The sequence below is a fragment of the Loxodonta africana genome, chromosome 24 (assembly GCF_030014295.1).
Source record: "Loxodonta africana isolate mLoxAfr1 chromosome 24, mLoxAfr1.hap2, whole genome shotgun sequence".
Lineage (NCBI taxonomy): Eukaryota > Metazoa > Chordata > Mammalia > Proboscidea > Elephantidae > Loxodonta > Loxodonta africana.
Genome location: NC_087365.1, coordinates 11,049,513 through 11,071,334, shown reverse-complemented (window position 1 = coordinate 11,071,334; position 21,822 = coordinate 11,049,513). Strand labels below are relative to the sequence as shown.

The following is a 21,822-nucleotide window of genomic DNA, read 5'->3' as shown; positions in this document are numbered from 1 at the left end:
AATGTCTGTAAGCTCTATCCATGTTGTAGCATATATCAAGACTTCATTTCCCTTTCTGGCTGAATAGTATTCCATTGTATGCATGGACAACATTTTGTTTATCCACTCCTTGGTTGATGGGCACTTGGATTTTTTCTTTTCTTTCTTTTTTTTTTTTTTACTTTTTGGCTACTGTAAATATTGCTGCAGTGAATATTTTGTGCATATGTCTGTTTGCATCAGTGTTTTCAAGTCCCTTGGTTATATTTCTAGCAGTGGAATTGCTGGGTCATACTGTAGTTCTATTTTTAGTTTTTGAGAAACCACCAAACTGTTTTCCACAATGGCTGCAACATTTTTTATTCCCACCAGCAATAAGTAAGGGTTCTAATTTCCCCATATTCTCACCAACGTTTTTTATTTTACATTTTTTAATTTTACTCATCCCGGTGGGGATGAAATGGTGTCTCATACTGGTTTTGATTTGCATCTCTCTGATGGCTAATGATGTTCGGCATCTTTACGTGTGTTTGGCCTCTATCTATCTGCAGATGACATGATCCTGTATATAGAAAATTCCAAATAGTTCACAAGAAAGCTGCTAGTGCCAATAGAGGGGTTTAACAAAGTTGCAGGGTATGAGGTCAACAAACTCAAATCAGTTGGGTTTCTATCCACCAACAATGAGAAACCTGAAAGGGAAATTAGGAAAACGATTCCATTTATAATAGCATATAAGAGAATGGAATACCCAGGAATAAATTTAACCAGAAATGTGTAAAACTTATACAATGAAATTTACAAAACTCTACTAAAGACAGTAAAGAAAACTTAAATAAATAGAAAGATGTTATGTGCTCATGGATTGGAAGACAATATTGTGAAGACGTGAATACCACCCAAAGCAATCTATAGTCTCAACATAATCTCTATCAAAATTCCAACACCCTTCTTTAGAGAAATGGAAAAATCAGTCTTCAATTTTGTGTGGAATAGAAAGGGGCCCCAAATAGCTAAAGTAATGTTGAAAGAGAAGAATAAAGTAGGAGGACTCACACTCCCTGATTTCAAAACATATTATATAGCTACAGTAATCAAAACAGCCTGGTACTGGTATAACAGACACATAGACCAATGGAATAGAATTGAGAGTCCAAAAATAAACCCATACATGTACAGTCAAGTGATTTTTGACAAGGGTGCTAAGTCCATTCAATGAGGGAAGGCAAGTCTCTTCAATAAACGATGTTGGGAAAATTGAATTTCCGTGTGCAGAAAAATGAAACAGGACCCACGCCTCACAGCATACACAAAATCAAATTCGAAATGGATTAAGGATCTAAATGTGCAAACTGAAGCCATAAAATTCTTAGGGGAAAATGCTGGGGGCAATGCTGTCGGGCCTGGCTTTTAACAATGGATTATCTAATATAGTAACAAAAGTACAAACAGCAAAAGACAAAATAAATAAATGGGACCTCATAAAAAATAAGAACTTTTGTTCATCAAAAGACTTTACCAAAGAGAGAAAAGACAAGCTACTGACTGGAAGGATATCTTTGCAAAACATATATCAGATAAGAATCTAATAACCAAAATATGTATAAATCTTCAACAACAAAAATACAAATAACCCAATCAGAAAATGAGCAGAGTGTAGGGCTTTTTTTTTATTATTATTACTTTTGAAAAATTTTTTATTGTGCTTTAGATGAAGGTTTATAGAGCAATTTAGTTTCTCATTAAACAATTAGTGCACATACTGTTTGGCAACATTGGTTGCTAAGCCGGTGATATGTCAGCACTCTCCCCTTCTTGACCTTGCATTCTCCATTCCCATTCATCCAGGTTTCCTGTGCCCTCCTGCCTTCTCATCCTTGCCGCTATGGCTCCTGTGCCCCTGTAGTCTCATATACATAGCTAAGCTACATGTATTATTGTTTGTTTTATGGGCCTATCTAATCTTTGGCTGAAGAGTGAACCTCAGGGGTGATTTCACTACTGAGTTAAAAGGGCCATACTCTCAAGGTTTCTTCAGTCTCTGTCAGACCAGACAGTCTGGTCTTTTTTTTGTGTTTGAATTTTGTTCTGCATTTTTCTCCAGCTCTGTCTGGAATCCTCTATTGTGATCCCTGCCAGAGCAGTCGAAGGTGATAGCCGGGCACCATTTAGTTGTGCTGGACTCAGTCTGGTGGAGGCCGTGGCAGTTGTGGTCCATTAATCTCCACTAATCTTTCCCCTGCGTCTTTGGTTTTCTTTTTTCTCCCTTTCTCCAGACAGGATGGGACCAGTAAAGCATCTTAGATGGCTGCTCACAAGCTTTTAAGACCCCAGACACCACTCACCAAAGCAGTATGTAGAACAGAGCATGGCCCCCAGTCCTCAGCCCAGTAATTTGGTCCCTCATGGAATCTGGATGTGTCTATTAAGCTTCTAGACACATCCAAAGACACATCCAAATTTACAGACCTATCTTGTGGAGGCCTGGTGGCTCAGTGGTTGAAATTTCAGCTGCTAACCAAAAGACTGGCAGTTTGAATCCACTAGCTGCTCCTTGGAAACCCTGTGGGGCAGTTCTACTCTGTCCTCCTATAGGGTCACTGTGAGTTGGAATTAACTCAACAGCAACAGGGATGAAGCTTCTATGACTTTGCCTTTGTCAAGTTATACTGACTTCACCAGTATTGTGTACTGTCTTACCCTTCACCAAAGTTACCACTTACCTACTGTCTAGTTAGTTTCTCCCCCTCAACCCTCCCTTGTAATCACCAAAGATTGTTTTTTTTCTGTGTGTAAACCTTTGCATGAGTTTTTATAGTAGTGGCCTCATACAGTATTTGTCCTTTTGTGATTGACTTATTTCACCCAGCGTCATGCCCTCCGGACTCATTCACGTTGTGAGATGTTTCACAGATTCTTCATTGTTCTTTATCATTGCATAGTATTCCAGTGTACGTATGTGCCATAATTTGTTTATCCATTTACCTATTGATGGACATTTGTTTCCATCTTTTTGCTATTGTGAATAATGCTGCAATGAACATGGGTGTGCAAAAGTCTCTTTGTATGACAGTTCCTATTTCTCTAGGATATATTTCTAGGAGTGGGACTGCTGGATTGTACGGTATTTCTATTTATAGCTTTTTAAGGAAACACCATATAGTTTTCCAAAATGGTTGTTCCATTTTGCTTTCCCACCAGCAGTGCATAAGAGTTCCAATCTCCCCTCAGTTCTCCAACATTTGTTATTTTCTGTTTTTTTTTTTTTAATTCGTGCCAGTAATGCCAGGGAGAGATGGTATGTGATTTTAGTTTTGATTTGCGCTTTTGTAATGGTTAGTGATGGCGAGCATTTCCTCATGTGTCTGTTAGCCACCTGAATGTCTTCTTTGGTGAAGTGTCCATATTGTTCACCCATTTTTTGATTGGATTGTTTGTCTTTTTGTTGTAGAATTGTTGGATTATCCTATAGATTTTAGAGATAAGACCTTTGTCCAATATGTTAGAGCCAAAATTTTTTTCCCAGTCTGTAGGTTCTCTTTTTACTCATTCGGTGAAGTATTTTGATGAGCATTTAAGTGTTTAATTTTAGAAGATCCCAGTTATCTAGCATATCTTTTGATATTTGTATATTGTTATTTATGGTTTGTATCCTATTTTTTTATCCTATTTATGCCGTATATTAGGGCCTCTAGCGTTGACCCGATTTTTTTCTTCTATGTGGGATGATCTTTATAGCTTTGGGTTTTATATTTAGTTCCTTGATCCATTTTGAATTAGTTTTTGTGTATGGTGTGATGTATGGGTTCTGTTCCTTTTTTTTACAGACTGACATCCAGTTTGGCTGGCCAGCACCATTTTTAAAAAAGGCTGTCTTTTCCCCCATTTAATGGACTTTGGGCCTTTGTTGAAGATCAGGTGATTCTAGGTGGATGGATTTACATCTGGGTTCTCAATGCTGTTCCACTGGTCAACGTGTCTGTTGTATCAGTACCAGGCTGTTTTGACTACTGTAGCTGTATAGTAGGTTCTGAGGTCAGGGAGTGTGAGGCCTCCTACTTTATTCTTCTTCGATAGTGCTTTACTTAACTGGGGCAAGAATGTGGTTTTTAATGAACAGGAACTAAATCACAAAAGCTATGGCATTCTAAAAGATTTTCGTTCACACATCAGACCCCAAGCCAAGCTGATTGCTTCCTTGACTTTCATCCAGACTCCACCACTTTGGCCCTAGGCTCCCTTGCCCTATGCCAAGGATGCCTCTTGAGGGTCCCTTTCTGAGCTAGTCCAGGCTGGTGCCACCAGTTGGCAGACATAACCAATATTATTGGAGAATACTATATCAGCACAGCCTTGAAAGCTGAGGGAATCAAACTTTTTTTTTTCAGTTAGCTGTTCATTTTTGTTCACCATTGGTGAATAACAAATCAACCCAAAATTTGGTGGCATAAAACAATCATTTTATTATGTTCATGGACTTGGGAATCTAGAATTCAGATAAGGCACAGGAATGTCTTTTTTATGCTCCACAATGTCTGGGAACTTGGTTGGGAAGACTCAACATCTGACAGATGACTGGAATGACTGAAGGTGAAGTCTGGAATTATCTGGAATCTTCTCTATTTATATATTTAGCACCTGAACTTGGATGACTTGAACGCTAGGCTCAACCGGAATTGTTAGCCAACCAAAACACTACACAAGCCTCCCACTGTGGGTTGGATTTCCTCATAGCATGACAGGTTGAGAAGATGGAGTCTGAAATAACAGGTCAGGGCTTCAAGAGCAAATATTCTAGTGAACAAGGCAGAAGTCACATGGCTTTTTATGACCTAGACTCAGAAGTCACATGGCATTACTTCTGCCATATTCTTTTAGTCAAAGCAGTCACATTCCCCAGATTTAAGGGTTGGAATTATGAACCTCATCTCCTGATGGGAAGAGCACCAAAGAACTTGTGGCCACATCCTTCAAAATTGAAGCACTAGAAAAACATGAACTTTAATAAAAATGAAAAATATTCCCATCGTCTAAATGTCCTCCCCTTCCCTTCCATGAAACATTACCCAGTACTCTGCGTGAAATAATATTTCCACAGAGTCCTCGTAGCACTTTATCCATAACTGTTATAAATACATAGTGTATAACATTGTACTCTAACAATATTAATAGTAAAAAATAGTTTTTATTAAAATAGTAGCTAACACTTATTGAGAGCTTACTACGTGTTAGGCATTAGTCTAAGAAGTTTTCATGCATTGTCCCCTTTAATTTCCATGACAATGGGAAAAAGAGCTATCCTATTTTACAGGTGAGTAAACTAAGGCCCCAAAACCAAAACTGTTGCTGTCAAGTCGATTCCAACTCATAGCGACCCTAAAGGACAGAGTAGAACCACCGCATAGGTTTCCAGGGAGCAGCTGGTGGATTTGAACTGCTAACCTTTTCGTTAGCAGCCGTAGCTCTCAACCACTGTGTCACCAGGGCTCCAAACTAAAGCCCAGAAAGGTGAAATAACTTGTCAAAGTGTAATACAGCTATTCACTGGAAAAGGCAGAATTTAAAACCAAGCAGTCTGGCTCCACAACTCATGTTTTTAAATCATACCACAACAGAGTACCATTAATATGTTGTTGTGTACAAATCTGCCACTCCTGGTGGATTGTGAGCTACTTGCAAACTGAAATCATGTCATATTTACCTTTGTCTCTCCAGTGATAAACACAGTGCCTGGCTTATGACAGACACTTAACAAATGTGGAATGACTAAATAAAAGGAATTATTTCTAATGGCTTTACTATCTGATTTCTTCAAGCTAATTCTTAAATAAATCACTGATCAAATTGAGAGAAATGGTCTAAATGTGAGCTTCCATTAGAATGAAGTTGTTTCATTCCTGCCAATGCCGAAGACAATCCAACCCCTCACCCCGGTAAAAATCTTACAGGTTTTTCTAAATAAGCCTCATCAGTAAACCTCACGAATGCTTGGAAATATAGACATTTCGCCTGAAAAGTGTGCAAAAGACACAAACAAGAAATTCGAAGAAAAGAAAAATGGCCAATAGACGTATGAAAAGATGCTCAAACTTTTGAAGTAATTAAATCCAAATAAGATGAAATGTTTTCATCAATCAGTGCCAACCAGTATAAACCAGTGTTGTTGAAGGTAGGGGAAACGGATATTCTCGTTCATTTTTCTTGGAATATACAGCCTTCTAGGAAAACTTCATGGAAGTATTTATCAGAATTCTAAATATTCATAATCTATGACTTAGTGATCAGGGTTGGTCGCTACGAGTTGGAATTGACTCAACCGCAACAGGTTTGTTTTTGTTTTGGTGTTCTACAGGGACATTGTCGTTTATGTATACAGTGACATTTATAAGACTGCTCATCACAGAACTTTTTATAACAACATCCCTGAGAGATAATTCACATGCCATCAAATTTGTCTTTTTAGAATGTACAATCCTGTGATCTTTAGTATATTCACAAGGGTGTGCAATCATCACCGCTCCCTAATTTTAGAAGATTGTTGTCACCTCCGAAAGAAACCCTGTTATCACCTCCAATCACTCTCTATTCCTACTGCTTCCCAACCCTAGGCAACCACTAATCTATTTCTGTCTCCAGTGGATTTTTCTATTCTGGACATTTTATGTAAATGAAATGATACAATATGTGGCCTTTTAGGTCTGGATTCTTTCACTTAGCATTAAGTATTCGAAGTTCACCCATGTTATAGCATGTATCACTACTTCACTCCTTTTTATTTTCAAATAACTTTCCATTGCATGGATACATCTCATTTTGTTTATTCATTCATTAGTTGATGGACATTTGAGTTATTTCTACTTTTTGGCTATTATGAATAAAGCTGTTATGAACATTCATGTAGAACTTTTTTTGAGTAGACATATGTTTTCCTTTCTCTTGGATGTATTCCTGTAAGTGAAATTTCTGGGTTATATGGTAAATTGGGAAACCCTGGTGGTGTAGTGGTTAAGTGCTACACCTGCTAACCAAAGGGTCGGCAGTTCAAATCCACCAGGCGCTCCTTGGAAACTCTACGGGGCAGTTCTACTCTGTCCTATAGGGACGCTATGAGTCGGAATCGACTTGACAGCACTGGGTTTGGTTTTTTGGGGTTTATGGTAAATTGGTATTTAATATTTTCGAGAACTACCAAAGTATCTTCTTACACTGTGGCTGTGCCATTTTATAACCCTACCAGCAATATACACGTGTTTGAGTCCCTTCACATCCTCATCAGCACTTTTTGTTTGCTTGCTTGTTTGTGTGTTTTGGTTTTAGTTTGCTTGTTCAGTTGTTTTTAGCCATCCTAGTGGGTAACCAAAGGGTCAGCAGTTCTAATCGCCAGGCTCCCCTTGGAAACTCTATGGGGCAGTTCTACACTGTCCTACAGGGTCGCTATGAGTCAGAATCGACTTGACGGCACTGGGTTTGGTTTTTTTTCTTAGTGGGTGTGAAGTGGTATCTCATTGTGGTTTTGATTTGCATTTCCCTAATGACTAATGGGAGCCCTGATGGTGCCGTGGTTAAGAGCTCAGCTGCTAACCAAAAGGTCAGCCGTTTGAATCCACCAGCTACTCCTTGGAAACCCTATGGGGCAGTTCTAACTCTGTCCTACAGGGTCGCTATGAGTCCGAATCTACTTGATGGCAACCGGTAATGATGTTGAGTGTCTTTTATGTGCTTATTGGTAATTTGTATATCATCTTTAAAGAAATACCTGTTCAAATCTTCTGCTCAGTCTTTTGAGTTATTTGACTTTTTATTGTTGAGTTATAAGAATTCAAATATATTCTAGAAACAAATTCCTTATCTGAGATGTGATTTGACAATATTTTCTCCCGTTTGGTGGATTGTGTCTTCGTTTTCTTGAAACATGAATGTTTTTCATTTAAATTTTGTTGGAGTCCAACTTACGTTTTTTTGTTTTGTTTTGTCACTCGTACTTTTGGTGTGGTATACAAAAAAACACTGCCAAACCCGAAGTCATGAAAATTTACTCCTATCTTTTCTCCTAAGTGTGGTATACTTTTAACTCTTAAATTTAGGGTTATAGTTCATTTTTAGCTAATTTTTGGCATACAGACTAAGGTAGGGGTTTAAGTTCATTCTTTTACATGTAGATATCCAGTTGTCCCAGCACCATTTGTTGAAAAGGCTATTCTCTCCGATTGAATTTTTTTGCAGATTTGTCTATAATCAATTGACCATAAATTGGTGATTATAAATTATTTCTGGAGTCTCAGTTTTATTCCATAAGTCTCTCCTTATGCCAGGGCTATGCTTTCTTGATTACAGTGGCTTTGTAGTAAATTTCAAAATTGGAATATGTGAGTCTTTCGACTTTGTTCTTTTTTTTTTTTTTTTCAGGGTTGTATTGGCTATTCTTATCCGTTGCTTTTCCATATGAATTTCAGGATCAGCAAAAGAGGCAGCTGGGGTTTTGAAAGAAATTGTATAATATCAATAGATTCATTTGAGAAGTATTATCATTTTTTATGGCATGCCTTTTCATTTATTTAGATCTTTTAAAATTTCTTTCAGTGATATTTTGTACTTTTCAGTGTACACATCTTGCACTTCTTTTGTTAATTTTATTCCAAATATTTTTCTTTTCCTGTTACTGTAAATGGAATTGTTTTATTGATTCTGTTTTTAGATTGTTCATTACTAGTGTATAGAAATACAATTGATTTTTGTATATTAATCTTATATCCTGCATCTTTTCTGAATTCATTCATTAGTTCTGATAGTTTTTTTTGTGTGTGAATTTCTTAGAAATTTCAATATATACAAGATCATGTTGACTGTGAATAGAGATAATTTTACTTCTTCCTTTCCAATCTGGATGCATTTATGTATTTTTCTTGCATAATTGCCTCAATATATCTACCCTCTCATATACTTTGAATAGAAGTAGCAAGTGATAAAAAACACTCAACAAATAAGAATAGAAGGGAACTTCTTTAAACTAACAAATGCCATCTATAAAAAACCCATAGCTGACATCATTTTGGTGATACAATATACTTTGCATTATTTTACTCCTTTTAAATTTACTAAGACTTGTTTTATGGCCTAACATATGTTCTATCTAGGAGAATATTCTATGTGCACTTGAGAAGAATGTGTATTCTGCAGTTGTTTAACACAATGTCCCGTAGAAGTCTATTAGGTCTAGTTCTTGTTCAAGTCTTCAATTTCCTTTTTAATCTTCTGCCTACTTGTTTGATCCATTAGTGAAAGTGAAGATTGAAGTCTTTAACTATTATTGATAAATTGGCTAGTTCTTTCTTCAATTAGCTCATTTTTGTTTTATATAATTAAGGCTTTGCTGTTAGTTGTATATGCATTTATAATTCTTATGGCCTTATGATGGATGGACTATTTTATCATCGTAACATGTACTTCTTGGTCTCTAGTAACAATTTTTATCTTAAAATTGATTTTGTCTGTTATTAGTATAGCCACTTTGCCTTTATTTTAGTTACTCTTTTCATAGTTTATCCAAAGGTTTCAAAACCAAATACTTAGAATAGTAAAATCCTTTTTGGTTGAGGGGCTCTTTTAAGAATCTAATGAAAACCATGTTTCCTCTCTCCAGCAATATGCACATATGCACACAGATTTCAAGAATTCAGCTAAATTGATTGATCAGGTTTAAGAAGTGCAAAAAACATATCTTCCCAAATGTGAACCTAAGTGGAGAATGGACAGAGAGCTGGGAAGGGAAGTTGAGGCTCTCTCTTTATACATAAAAAGGAAAAAGAGGCCCAGAGGAGAAGTGGCTTGTCTAAAGTCACACTGTTAGACAGTAACAGACATGAGCCCATTCAAGTCTCCTGATACCCAGGTGAAGGCTCTTCCCACCAAGTTACCTTGAATCATAGAACAAATTACAGTCCTGTTTAGTCTTTCTCAGCTTATTAGAGACCCTGAGCATAAGGCATCATTATTGTGGCTTATCTAATTGACTGTGACACTCTTACCCAATTCCAAGACTCCTTGGGGTGAGAAGATAAACCTGGCCAGTTATCCAACACGTACTTACTAGATTTAGATGACTGTGCTGTGCCCAGCAAGTTAAAAGGCACCAAGGGGTCACAGAGAAAGTCCAAGGCACAGGACAGAAATGGAGCTGTGAAGACAGGACGACGTTGCAAAGCAACTTTGGAGCAACCAGTGTAAACACTAGTCCAAGAGAGGAGAATGGAGAACTTTGTGTGGACATGAGAGTAGATACAAGGCCCCATAGAGGAGGAGAAGGGATTGAAGGATGAGTGGAAACTAGATAAGTGGAGGAAATAATAGAAGGTATTTGGGAAAGAGAAGAACAGCCACAGCATAAGTAAAGACAAGGAGGAAGGCAGGAATACAGAGATATAAATATAAAGAGTGGGCCAAATCTGATAAGAGGTTTGCCAGTGGTTTTCTCACATACACTCACACCCCATCAAACCTCTGCATGCATCCCCAACTTTGGTGCCTCTGTCCAAGGGCTATCCCTAGAAGCTAACCACGCCTGGTATCTGTTTTACTCTGTCTCCACAGCTCCCCTTTGCTGAGGGCCTGTACCACTTCTATCACAATGGTCTCGCAAAGGCCAAGAGGAGACGCAGCCTGCACCACAAACAACAGCTGGAGCGAGATCCCAGGGTGAGTTTCCCTCGAAATCTGCTTCCCATATCTGAGCCCACTAATGGAGGTGTAGAGTGGATACTTAGGAAATTTTGAAGCATCGGCACTTAGTGGACTGTGATAGGCCAAGTCGATCCTTGAAACAGTAGTACCAGGGGCTCTCTGCTCCTCAATTTTGTACGTAATAAATAACCTCAGGCTTCTTATAGGCTGAAGGAAGAGGAAACAGGGATATCACCCCGTTACTGGCCGTCTACTGCTGGGTTAATGTGTGAAGACTTCTGGTTGCTTAGGAACATGTCTTGACCTGTCATAAATGGGAAAACAATAAGAAGTTTAATGAGTCATTATTTGGAAGAACGCTACTGGTGAATTCACAAGCTCTGATGAGGTTGCCAGGCCCTTATTGTGAACAGGAATATGAATGGGCCAGTAAGTGATCACTCAGAGCAATCAATAAGCTTCTCAATGTCTGTGCACGGCTATGATTGTGGGACTTTCTCAGCTTGTCCTTCCATGCTGTATTTTCTTGTGCTGATTTTGGACTCCAGATCCCATTTCCTACTCCACCTGGCAACTCAAATTCAACTTTCCCCTAACCATTTTTTTATCTTTTTCACCCCAAAGCTGCTTCTCTCCAAGTATTTCCACTCCTTGTTTTTCAGAATATGAATTTTGTCATCATAGAATCCTCCCTCTTCCATTTTTTCCTATTATCCCCCATATACCTACAAACCCACCCAGTTGGGGAGATTCTAATTTCTCTGATTCAACTCACTAAGGGCAAAGTAATAATGCAGGCAAGTTGATCTCTATATATCAAAGATAGCATAACCAACAAGACTCCTGGAGAAAAACTGATGTGAAGAGGGTCAGATGTTTGAGCTGGGGATTTACGCATGAGACATCTTTTAAGCTGATAGAATCTGGAAACTTGTTCCTGTGGGGCTTTTCATGTGAACATTTTGATTGGGTTTAATTTCGAGCTTCAATTAGGAATGCAGATGAAACAGACTCCCCAGCAGACCACCAACTGACAAGCCACATGCAATTTTCCTATAACTCCTCAACCCAAAGATACCAACATTCCCAGGAGTGAAATTTCTATTCTGAGAAAACACTTTGTCTTTGCTCTCCCAATAAAAGCCAAGCTGCTTGTGCTGCCAGCCAGTGCAAGCATTCTTGAAGGCTCTTTTGCAGAGACTGGCACCACTACCTAAGGGAGAAGCTCTTTTTGTGCGTGATAAAAAGTCTTGACCCAGTTTGTTCCAGTTTAATTTTATGAGGAATATCCTTGGGCATCCAACTGAACAGAGATACTCTGTCTCATCTGTGAACCCAGTAGCCAAAGACCACTCTGGTGCACTGTGACACTTGTTTTCCTTCATCTCTGTCACCATGGTCTTGCCCTATATGGTCAATCGCTTCCCTTTTATTTATGTATTTGCTTAAAAGTTTCATTGATTTCTTCTCTTCCATGGTTAAAGGCATTACCGAAAGAGCACTCAAAGAGAAACGAGGGGCTATAGGAAAGAGATACTTAAGAGACTTGAGTTGTGAAAGAGAACTAAGGAAAAGTGAAACTAAAAAGCCATTGTTTGGTTGAGAGAGATTCTTGGGGACCACTAGGTGCTTTTTATCCAGTCAATAAAGTGCTACTTTTACTATGTTTATCTTTGTTCATCAATGTGCCTGGAAATAGCTAAGAACATAGATTCTGATATAGACTGTTTTAAAAGTGTTCTCTTTCTTTTCCATTTCCTTCTCCTAAAAGGATTAGCAAAATGTTCAGGAACATCATTTAAATGCTAAAAAGCAAAAATTGTGTCTTGTTTATTTCTGTAATATCATTGCATAGTGCAGTTCTAAGTACATAGTGGATGCTCGATAAATGATTGTGGATTGAATGGGTGATTAATAAATTTCCCTCAGTGTTTTAATCCATAAAATAGTATTGTCCTTTTCATCTTATATTTTTATCCTTATTCTAGAAGGTGCATCCATTAAGAAACAGAAGTATAGCCTTCTTTCTATCTCCTCCTTTAGATACAGTCTTAACTGTGAGTAAAGAAAACCTGATCAGTATTTCACTACTTTCAAGTCTTATTGCTAAGGATCCCATGAAGAATCAGTTTTTAATTTCTAAAGTCCAATAGACTGTGTTCTTGTTAATATTCACCATCAGGGTACTGCCACCAAAGCAAGGACTGCGTTTGGAAAGCTTTGGTAGCTAAAATAATTTAAACATGTAATAAATAAATCAAAACTGAGATTAAATCATAAATCTAAAAACACCTTCTCAGTATCAGTGTCAAGAACAAATATTCCCTGCCCAAACCTCTGTGGGATTTGAGAAACTTTCACTAGAACAGCATCAACAAATCTTAAAGCAAACCTAATTGTGGTCCGCAGCGTACGTATCAAAACCCCATAAATTCTACAAGTACTTGAAAAGTTGCTGGAGAATATACCTGTTTAAGACAATATCTGCTCCACAGTTCTATTAAACCATACTTGCATATCTGAAGTACATAACCCATTGCTGTCGAGTCAGTTCTGACTCATAGTGACCCTATCAGACAGAGTGGAACTGCCCCATAGGGTTTCCAAAAAGTGGCTGGCAGATTTGAACTGCTGACCGTTTGGTTAGCAGCCAAGCTCTTAGCAAATGTGCGACCAGGGCTCCAACTCTGAAATATATAGAGTGCTGACATAAGATGCATTCAAAAACATAAAGAACCCACATTGTTTTGTGAGCAGCACACATGAGTTGTATGGAAGCCAAATAACTTAATTAAAAATAACCTTGATTTTTCGAGAGAACTTACAGTAGATTCAATACTATAAACGTTTCTTTCATAAGCAATTTTACTAGACCATTACAATTATCCCTCAAGTAATTTTTTAAAAATCTGACCTGTTTTTGCAAGTCGGTCCAATTAGAGTGGGCCTTAATCCAATATGACTGGTGTCCCTATAAAATGAAGAGAAGAAACAGAGAGAGAGAGGTACAGAGGAAAGACAGCCACGTAAAGAATGAGGCAGAGATTGGAGTTATGTTACCACAATCCAAGGAAACACCTGGAACCATTAAAAACTAGAATACGCAAGGAAGGACTCTTTCCCTAAAGCCTTCAGAGGAAGTATGGCCTTGCCAGCATTTTGATTTTAGATTTCTGGCCTCCAAAAGCTGAGAGAATGAATTTCTGTTTTAAGCTGTCCAGTTTGTGGTATTTTCTTACAGCAGCCTGTTGTTGTTGTTGTTCGTTGTTAGGTGCCATTGAGTTGGTTCTGACCCATTGTGACGCCATGTATAACAGAACAAAACAGTGCCCAGTCCTGTGCCATCCTCAAAATCATTGCAATGCTTGAGCCCACCATTTCAGCCACTGTGTCAATTCATCTCACTGAGGGTCTTCCTCTTTTTCCCTGATCCTCTACTTTATCAAACACTGTGTCCTTTTCCAGGGACTAGTGTCTTTAGTCCTCCTAATAACATGTCCAAAGTACATGAGATAAAGTCTCCCCATCCTCTTTTCTAAGAAGTATTCTGTCTGTACTTCTTCCAAGGCAGACCTGTTCGTTCCTCTGGCGGTCCATGTTATATTCAATATTCTTCGCCAACGCCATAGCTTAAAGACATCAATTCTTCTTCGTTCCTCCTTATTCGTTGTCCAGCTTTCACACACATATGAGGCTATTGAAAATACCATGGTTTGGGTCAGGTGCACCATAGTCCTCATAGTCCTGCTTTTTGGATTATTTGCTCAGTATACAGATAGAATAAATATGGTGAAGGATACAGTCCTGATGCACACATTTTCTGATTTTAAACTACGCAGTATCCCAGTGTCCTGTTCAAACAACTGCCTCTTGCTCATTAACATCTTTGCTTTTTAACACTTTGAAGAGGTCTTTTGCAGCGCATCTGCCCAATGCAGCGTGTCTTTTGGTTTTTTGACTGCTGCTTCCATAGGTGTTGCTTGTGGATCCAAGTAAAATGAAATCCTAGACAACTTCAAACTTTTCTCCTTCTATCATGTGTTGCTTATTGGTCCAGTTGTGAGGATTTTTGTTTTCTTTATGTTAAAGTGTAATTCACACTGAAGGCTGTAGTTTTGATCTTCATCAGTAAGTGCTTCAAGTCTTCTTCACTTTCAGCAAAGAAGGGTGTGTCATCTGCATATCTCAGGTTGTTAATGAATCATCCTCCAATCCTGATGCCACATTCTTCTTCACGTAGTCCAGCTTCTCTGATTATTTGCCCAGCATACAAATTGAATAAGAGTAGTGAAAGGATACAACCCTGATGCACACCTTTCTTGACTTTAAACCATGCAGTTTCCCCTTGTTCTGTTTGAACAACTGCCTCTTTGTCTAAGTACGGATTCCTCATGAGCACAATTAAGTCTTCTGAAATTCCCATTCTTTGCAATGTTATTCATAATTTGTTATGATTCACACAGTAGGATGTCTTCGCATAGCCAATAAAACACAGGTAAACATCTCTCTGGTATTTTCTGCTTTCAGCCATGATCCATCTGACATCAGCAATGGTATCCCTTGTTCCACGTCCTCTTCTGAATTCGATTTGCATTTCTGGTAGTTCCCTGTTGATGTACTGTTGAAACCATCTTTTAATTATCTTCAGCAAAATTTCACTTGTGTGTGATATTAATGATATTATTTGATAATTTCCACATTGTGTTGGATCACCTTTCTTTAGAATGGGTATAAATATGGATCTCTTCCAGTTGGTTGGCCTGGTAGCTGTCTTCCAAATTTCTTGGCATAGAGGAGTGAGCACTTCCAGTGCTGCATCCATATGTTGGAAGATCTCAGTTGGTATTCCACCAATTCCTGGAGCCTTGTTTTTCGACAATGCCTTCAGTGCAGCTTGAATCTCTTCCTTCAGTATCATCAGTTCTTGATCATATGCTACCTCCGAAGTGGTTGAACAGCAATTTTTTTGGTACCGTGACTCTGTGTATCCCTTCCATCCTTTGATGCTTCCTGCATTGTTTAACATTTTGCCTATAGAATCCTTCAGTATTGCAACTTGAGGGTTGAGTTCTTTTCTTCGGTTCTTTCAGCTTGAGAAATGCTCAGCATATTCTTTCCTTTTGGATTTCTATCTCCAGGTCTTCGCACATGTTATTATAATCCTTCATCTTCTCAAGCTGCCCTTTGAAATCTTCTGTTCAGCTCTTTTACTTCATCATTTCTTCCTTTTGCTTTAGCTGCTCTAAGTTCAAGAGCAAGTTTCAGAGTCTCTTCTGATATCCATTTTGGTCTTTTGTTTGTTTTCTGTCTTTTTAGTGACTTTTGCTTTCTTCATGTATGATGTCCTTGATGTCATTCCATAACTTGTCTGTTCTTCAGTCATTAATGTTCAATGAGTTAGCTCACTAATGCCTAGGATATCAATTTTTTTGTATTTCATTTCATTTTTGACAACTTCCAATTTTCTAATTATTAATGGGTGTGTGAAGCCATTTTTTTCATTTTGAGTTGTGCCACATCAGCAAATGAAGGTCCTAAAAGCTTGGCTCCATCCACATCATTAAGGTCAACTCTACTTTGAGAAGGCAGCTCTTCCTCAGTCGTCTTTTGAGTGCCTTCCAACCTGAGGGGCTCATCTTCGTCAGTATATAGATAATGTTCTGCTGCTAGGCAGTCCTAATACAGACATGGTAAATTTATTATTGATATTATCACAAATACCATAGTAATAATAATATCTGGTATTTTTATAGAACTTTTACTCCAGAGGGCATTTCTTTATATTCTCATTTTCTTGTAGAGTGAATTGGACCAACTGGTGTTATTCTATCCTGAAATGGAGAAACAAAGAGGTTTGAGTGTGCCTGAGTCACATGTGAGTTTGTGAAAGGCTCAAAATAGCAACTAGGGTCTCCAACAATGGTGGGCTTATTTTCCAATCTGGATTTAGGTTTTGCGGTTTGACAATGGAATAACCAATTGGGAATTGGGACCCTCTTGGAGAAAGAACTGTTTGGTATACATGATCGTAGTAGCAAAGTTCCCAGCCGAGTGTGCCACAAAGAAAGTTGTGCCAGTATAGCGCCAGTCATTGGTGGAGTTTGAAAGTAGAGTGAAATTCCTTTAACTCTTGGAGCTTTAGAGATAAATATTAGCACAATTCCCACAAAAGACTCTTGTCTGGGCTCATAAGTGTTCGTGGGTGCCCCTGGCATGTTTTGTCAAAACAGTAATAAAGAAAAATGAGATGTTATGGGGCTAGAATAAAGCTATGTTGAGGCTTGGTAGTAAGGGAGAGAATAAGAGTCAGAGGTATATGAAATGTTTAAAATTAAAAAAAAAAAAATTGATCGGTGGCAAGTGGGCAAGACCGAGCTCTATGCCCAACACTGCATCTCCCCATCTGATAGTTGTCTCAATATCATCTGGACCTTGTGGCCCCTTCATGACCTCAATCTTTTCTGTTTTGTAAATAGCTCAATTTTCTATCATAAATTCCTATCGAAAGGGAATCACTTGGCCCACCTTGAGGGGGCAAGCAACTCCAAAAATAGTATAAAATTAAGCAGATATAATTTCTTCCTCCCTTCCTCTGGTTTCTCCCTCCAAACCCTACCCCACAGCCCACCCATACACCTACCTATTTCCAATTCTCAAGTATCTGTGAACAGTAAGCACTCACTTTTAGAATATGTCATCTGTCTCAGGCTTCAAGGGGAAAGGTGCTTTACAAAAATGAAATTAAAAGCTTGTGAATACGTACACAGTGAAATCTATTAGGAGGACATTTGGCTCATATCCTTCAATGTCCAGCCAGCCAGTTAGCAATCCTCTGCACTTCAGTAAGGAGAAACCAAGGGCGCAGTTCTTCAACTTGTGTGCTAACAATGTTTCGGCAGGACCCAGACCACTGAGTCAGAAAAGAGAATAGAAAGGATCTCTCAGAGGCTTCCTCTTGGGTCAGATGCTTCTTTTCATTTGAAACTAATTGTAAAAAGAGTCAATGCATGCTGAATGCTGCTGTCTTAGTTTGGGTTTCTGAAAACTAAGACAAGGACTTGGAAGTGGGTAATTCATTTGGGAGGTGATTCCAGGAAGCACAAGAGAAGGAGTGAAGTGAGAAAGGCAAGTGAGTAAAGCAAATTGAGAGCTTTTAGTGGGTTTCTATTGTGGGCAACTGGGACTCAATGCTGTCAGGGACCCTCTGAGGTATTGTAGTGGTGCTTCATGGCTGTCCCACAAGGGACAAGGTTGCCAAGTTAGTAATCCACTGCCTCTGTTCCTCATTGTTGATTTCACTGGAATGTTAAATACCCAGCATCTCTGGCCTGCATAGGCTGAGGAAGCCTACCGATGCCTGAAGAAGCCCTCAAATGGAGAGGCAAAGATGGAGGTGCTTAGAGCAGGAAGCCATCAACAGCCACAGGTGAACTCAGAGGTGGGCTGAGAAAATACGAATGACACCAACAGCAACTGCTACAACCCTGCAGTGCAGTGCCGGGCTCAGTCTTTAACATGCATCGTTGTAGGAAACCACACTCATCCCCTGTGAGTTAGGTACTGTGAGATCCTCAACGTACCAATGAGGACAAGAAAGTTTGTGACTTAGCAAACAAAAGTCACACATAGTTTGTAAGGAGTCTTGCTGCTGAATCACTGATTTGTATACCATAAATTAATTTCCCCCTCTCCTCTACACAGAGAAAACTACAGAGCAATGAAAGCCCAGAGGAAAAACTGATCCAGGCCTTTGTCTTGAAGCTTTGAAGTATAATTTTGCCATTGAGACAAAATAGACACAGAAGGGATAAGTGATCAGGAAAGATCAGTTGCTAGAAAAGTATATATGTTTGGTAAAGTAGAAGGTCAGTGAAAAATAAGATAAACCCTCAATGCAATGGGTTGACACAATAGCTAAAACGATGGACTCGAGCTTACCAATGATAGCGAAGATGGCGCGGGACCAGGCACCATTTCGTTCTGCTGTACTCAAGGTTGCCGCGAGTCAGAGCCAACTCGATGGCAACTAACAGCAACCTAAGATCACAGTGGCATAACTGATGGGAAGGAAATAATACCCAGACTCCTCTCAGTACTAAGTCTGATTCTAATAAAAAGCTAGATGAGGATTGATATTGCTTATCAATTTGTGATTTGAAAAGATTCTCTTATTCTTTAATAATTGGGCTCTAAAAAATAAGTACTTTGAAGTTGCATAATAAGTTTATGTAATATGTGGATTCAACAAGCTCAACTATAAATGAAAAAGTATAAGAAGAGAGGGAAATGATGCTAAGGGTGGATAGTTCTACTCACCGTTCTGCTCAAGTCCGCAGAACGTGCATTCCGTCTCAGTTTTCTTGTGACTCTCACAGGGAGAGAATCTTGCTTCTCTGGGTGAGAGGCTCTAGCAATTAAAGATCTTACTTTTGGCACAAAATATTTCCCAAACACAAGCCAACTTCTTCACCTGCTGTGTGACCAAAGGGATAGGACCAGATTCCAATGTAAAAGGAATTTTTCACTCTTTGTGATATACTGAGATATATCTAACCTTCCTAAGAAAATTTCAAAGTTAATTTTAACTATGCATAATTTCCATTTTACATGGTTTAGAACTCAAGCCCCAAGATGTGATTCCTCTATGAAAGAGTAAAACGAAGTGGTATTTAGTGTGGATTTCCTGGAAACAGACTTTGAGGAGGCAGTTACATGCAGGAGGTTACTTGGGGAGTGTAAGGAAGTGAGGAATGCTGGATTAGGCACTGAGAGAAGCTGATCTAGAATGTGGTGGCAATAAGACTTCAGTAAATCCTACCGGTAACTCAGAAGCAGGAATGGACCTTCAGAGTTGTCCCAACTTGAGGCAAGAGAAGCACAGTGGCCAGTTATTGCCTATGGACATTCCCTGGAAGAAGGTATAGTCTTAGGCAAGGCTTCTCCACCCGCAAAGGAAACTCTCAGTAAAAGACAAACTCTAAGCCATCCTTAGCAGATAGAGGATGTATGTGACAGCTCTGAAATGGAGATCTAGATGACGCACCATGCTGTCCACTACTGTTGACATGCCCACATAGATCTATTTGTCTCCTGAAAGAGGAGGCAAAGTCACGTTTGATTCAGATCAAGTCCATCCATGGATCAGCCCCAGATGCATCTGAGAACACACCCACAGAAACAAAGGAAACCTTATCATCCCTTTAGGGTTGCTATTGGTTGGAATTGACTCGACGGCAATGGGTTTTCGGTATCATCTCTTTGAGGAGAAGAAGGTTCTGATCTACTCATCCCTACCATCCCCTGATCGGTCCCAATCTGATCTCATTTTTTACATTTCTAGCTTGTTGCACAGGTCAGAGGAGCCCCTGCAATGTCCTTAGACAGAGCTCAGGCTGATGGTGGTGCCTCCGGAGATGCAAAGAGAGCTCCAGTTAACTCTCAGGCCCATGACCGGCATTTTCTCCTGGATCCAGGGATACAATGAGGCTTACTGTGTAGGACAGTGGTCCTCAGCTGGGGGCTATTTAGTCCCTAAGGGACATTTGACAGCACGTAGATACCATTTTGGTTGTCATAATTGGGGGTGCTACTGGCATCTAGTGAGTAAAGTCCAGAGATGCTGCTAAACATCCTCAAGGTACGGGACTTGCCCCAAAAAGAGAATTATCCAGCCCAAGTTGTCAGTAGTGCTGAGACTGAGAAACCCTGGTGTGGGGAAATAGCCCTAGAGTCAGCCGTGACGTGGTTCCAGCTTTGGTCCTTGCTAGCTGTGTGACCTTAGGTAGATTAGTAACTACCTTCAAGGACTTTGTTTTCTTGTCTGTAAAATGGGGTATTGGTAGGAAGTAGCTCATAGGATCAAATGGAGAATCAAATAGTTTATGGAGCATTTAGCATAGTAGAGTAACTTTCTATAGCTGCATAACTAATTACCACAAACATAACAGTTTACAAGAACACAAGTTTACTATCTCAGTTTCTGTAGCTTAGAAGCCACAGTGTGGCTGGATTCTCTGCTTAGGGCCTCACTGAGCTAAAATCAAGGTATTGGCTTGGCTGGGCTCTTATCTGGAGACTCTAAGGAAGAATCTACATCAGAGCTCATTCAGGTTCCTGGCAGAATTCAGATGCCTGCATTTGTAGCACTGAGGTCCCTGTTTCCTTGCTGGCCGTCAGCCAGGGTTTGTGTTCTGCTCTGGGAGCTGCCTGCATTTCTTCCCACGTGGCTCCCTCCATTCAAGCCAGCAACAGCACAGCAAATTCTTCCGTGCTCAAATTCCTCTGACTTCCTCTTCTGCTTTTAAAGGCTCTGATGTGCTTGAGGAATCCCTGAGTGGCACAAATGGTTAAGCAGTGGACTACTAACAGAAAGGTTGGCAGTTCAAGCCCTCTCAGAGATGCCACAGAAGGAAGGCCTGCTGACCTGCTTCTGAAAGGTTGCAGCGTTGAAAAATCTATGGGGGGCAGTTCTACTCCGCACATTTGTAGTGGCCATGAGTTGGAATTGGCTTCATAGCAACTAACAACAACCACAACATGCTCGGCTGCTAACCAAAAGGTTGGAGGTTTGAATCCTCTCAGAGGAAACTTGGAAGAAAGGCCTGGCTATCTACTTCCAAAAACTCAGCCTTGAAGACCCTGTTGAGCACAGTTCTACTCTGACACATATGACATCACCATGAGCTGGGATTAAAGCAACTGATATTTGTCAATGGGTGATGCAAACAGTTAATGCACTCAGCTACTAACTGAAAGGTTGGAGGTTTGAGTCCACCCAGAGGCACCTTGGAAGAAAGGCCCAGCAATCTATTCAGAAAATCAGCCGTTGAAAACCCTGTGGAGCACAGTTCTACTCTGAAACACTTGGGGCCTCCATTAGTTGAAGTCAACTGAATGGCAACGGTTTTTTTGTATTTTTCCCCCCAATGATTTTTTTCATTAGTTTTACTGGGGTTAATCCAAGAATAACTCCCCTCACTTAAAGTTAGAAGATTTGTAGTTACATTAATTACATCTGCACAGTCCTTTTACCAAATAATGTAACATAACTACAGGAGTGGCAGAGACCTGGGGGTCAAAATTCTGCCTACCACACACATCTTAATTAGTGTGGAATAAACAGATTTACTTTTTTCTCCTCCGTTACCTTTGACCCACCTAAGAAAG

General features: G+C 39.4%; 1 protein-coding gene across 2 annotated transcripts in view; it reads left to right on the top strand.

Annotated features, from left to right (window-relative positions):
- The window catches only part of PCSK2 (proprotein convertase subtilisin/kexin type 2), a 328,111-nt gene that overhangs the window by 36,690 nt on the left and 269,599 nt on the right, over nucleotides 1-21,822 (top strand). Inside the window, exon 2 of one of the 2 annotated variants that reach the window (XM_003411418.3) lies at nucleotides 10,567-10,671. The exons of the other annotated variant lie outside the window; for it this stretch is intronic. Coding sequence (XP_003411466.1) covers nucleotides 10,567-10,671 — 105 coding nt within the window. The remainder of the gene's footprint in view (nucleotides 1-10,566; nucleotides 10,672-21,822) is intronic. 2 annotated transcript variants of the gene reach the window in all.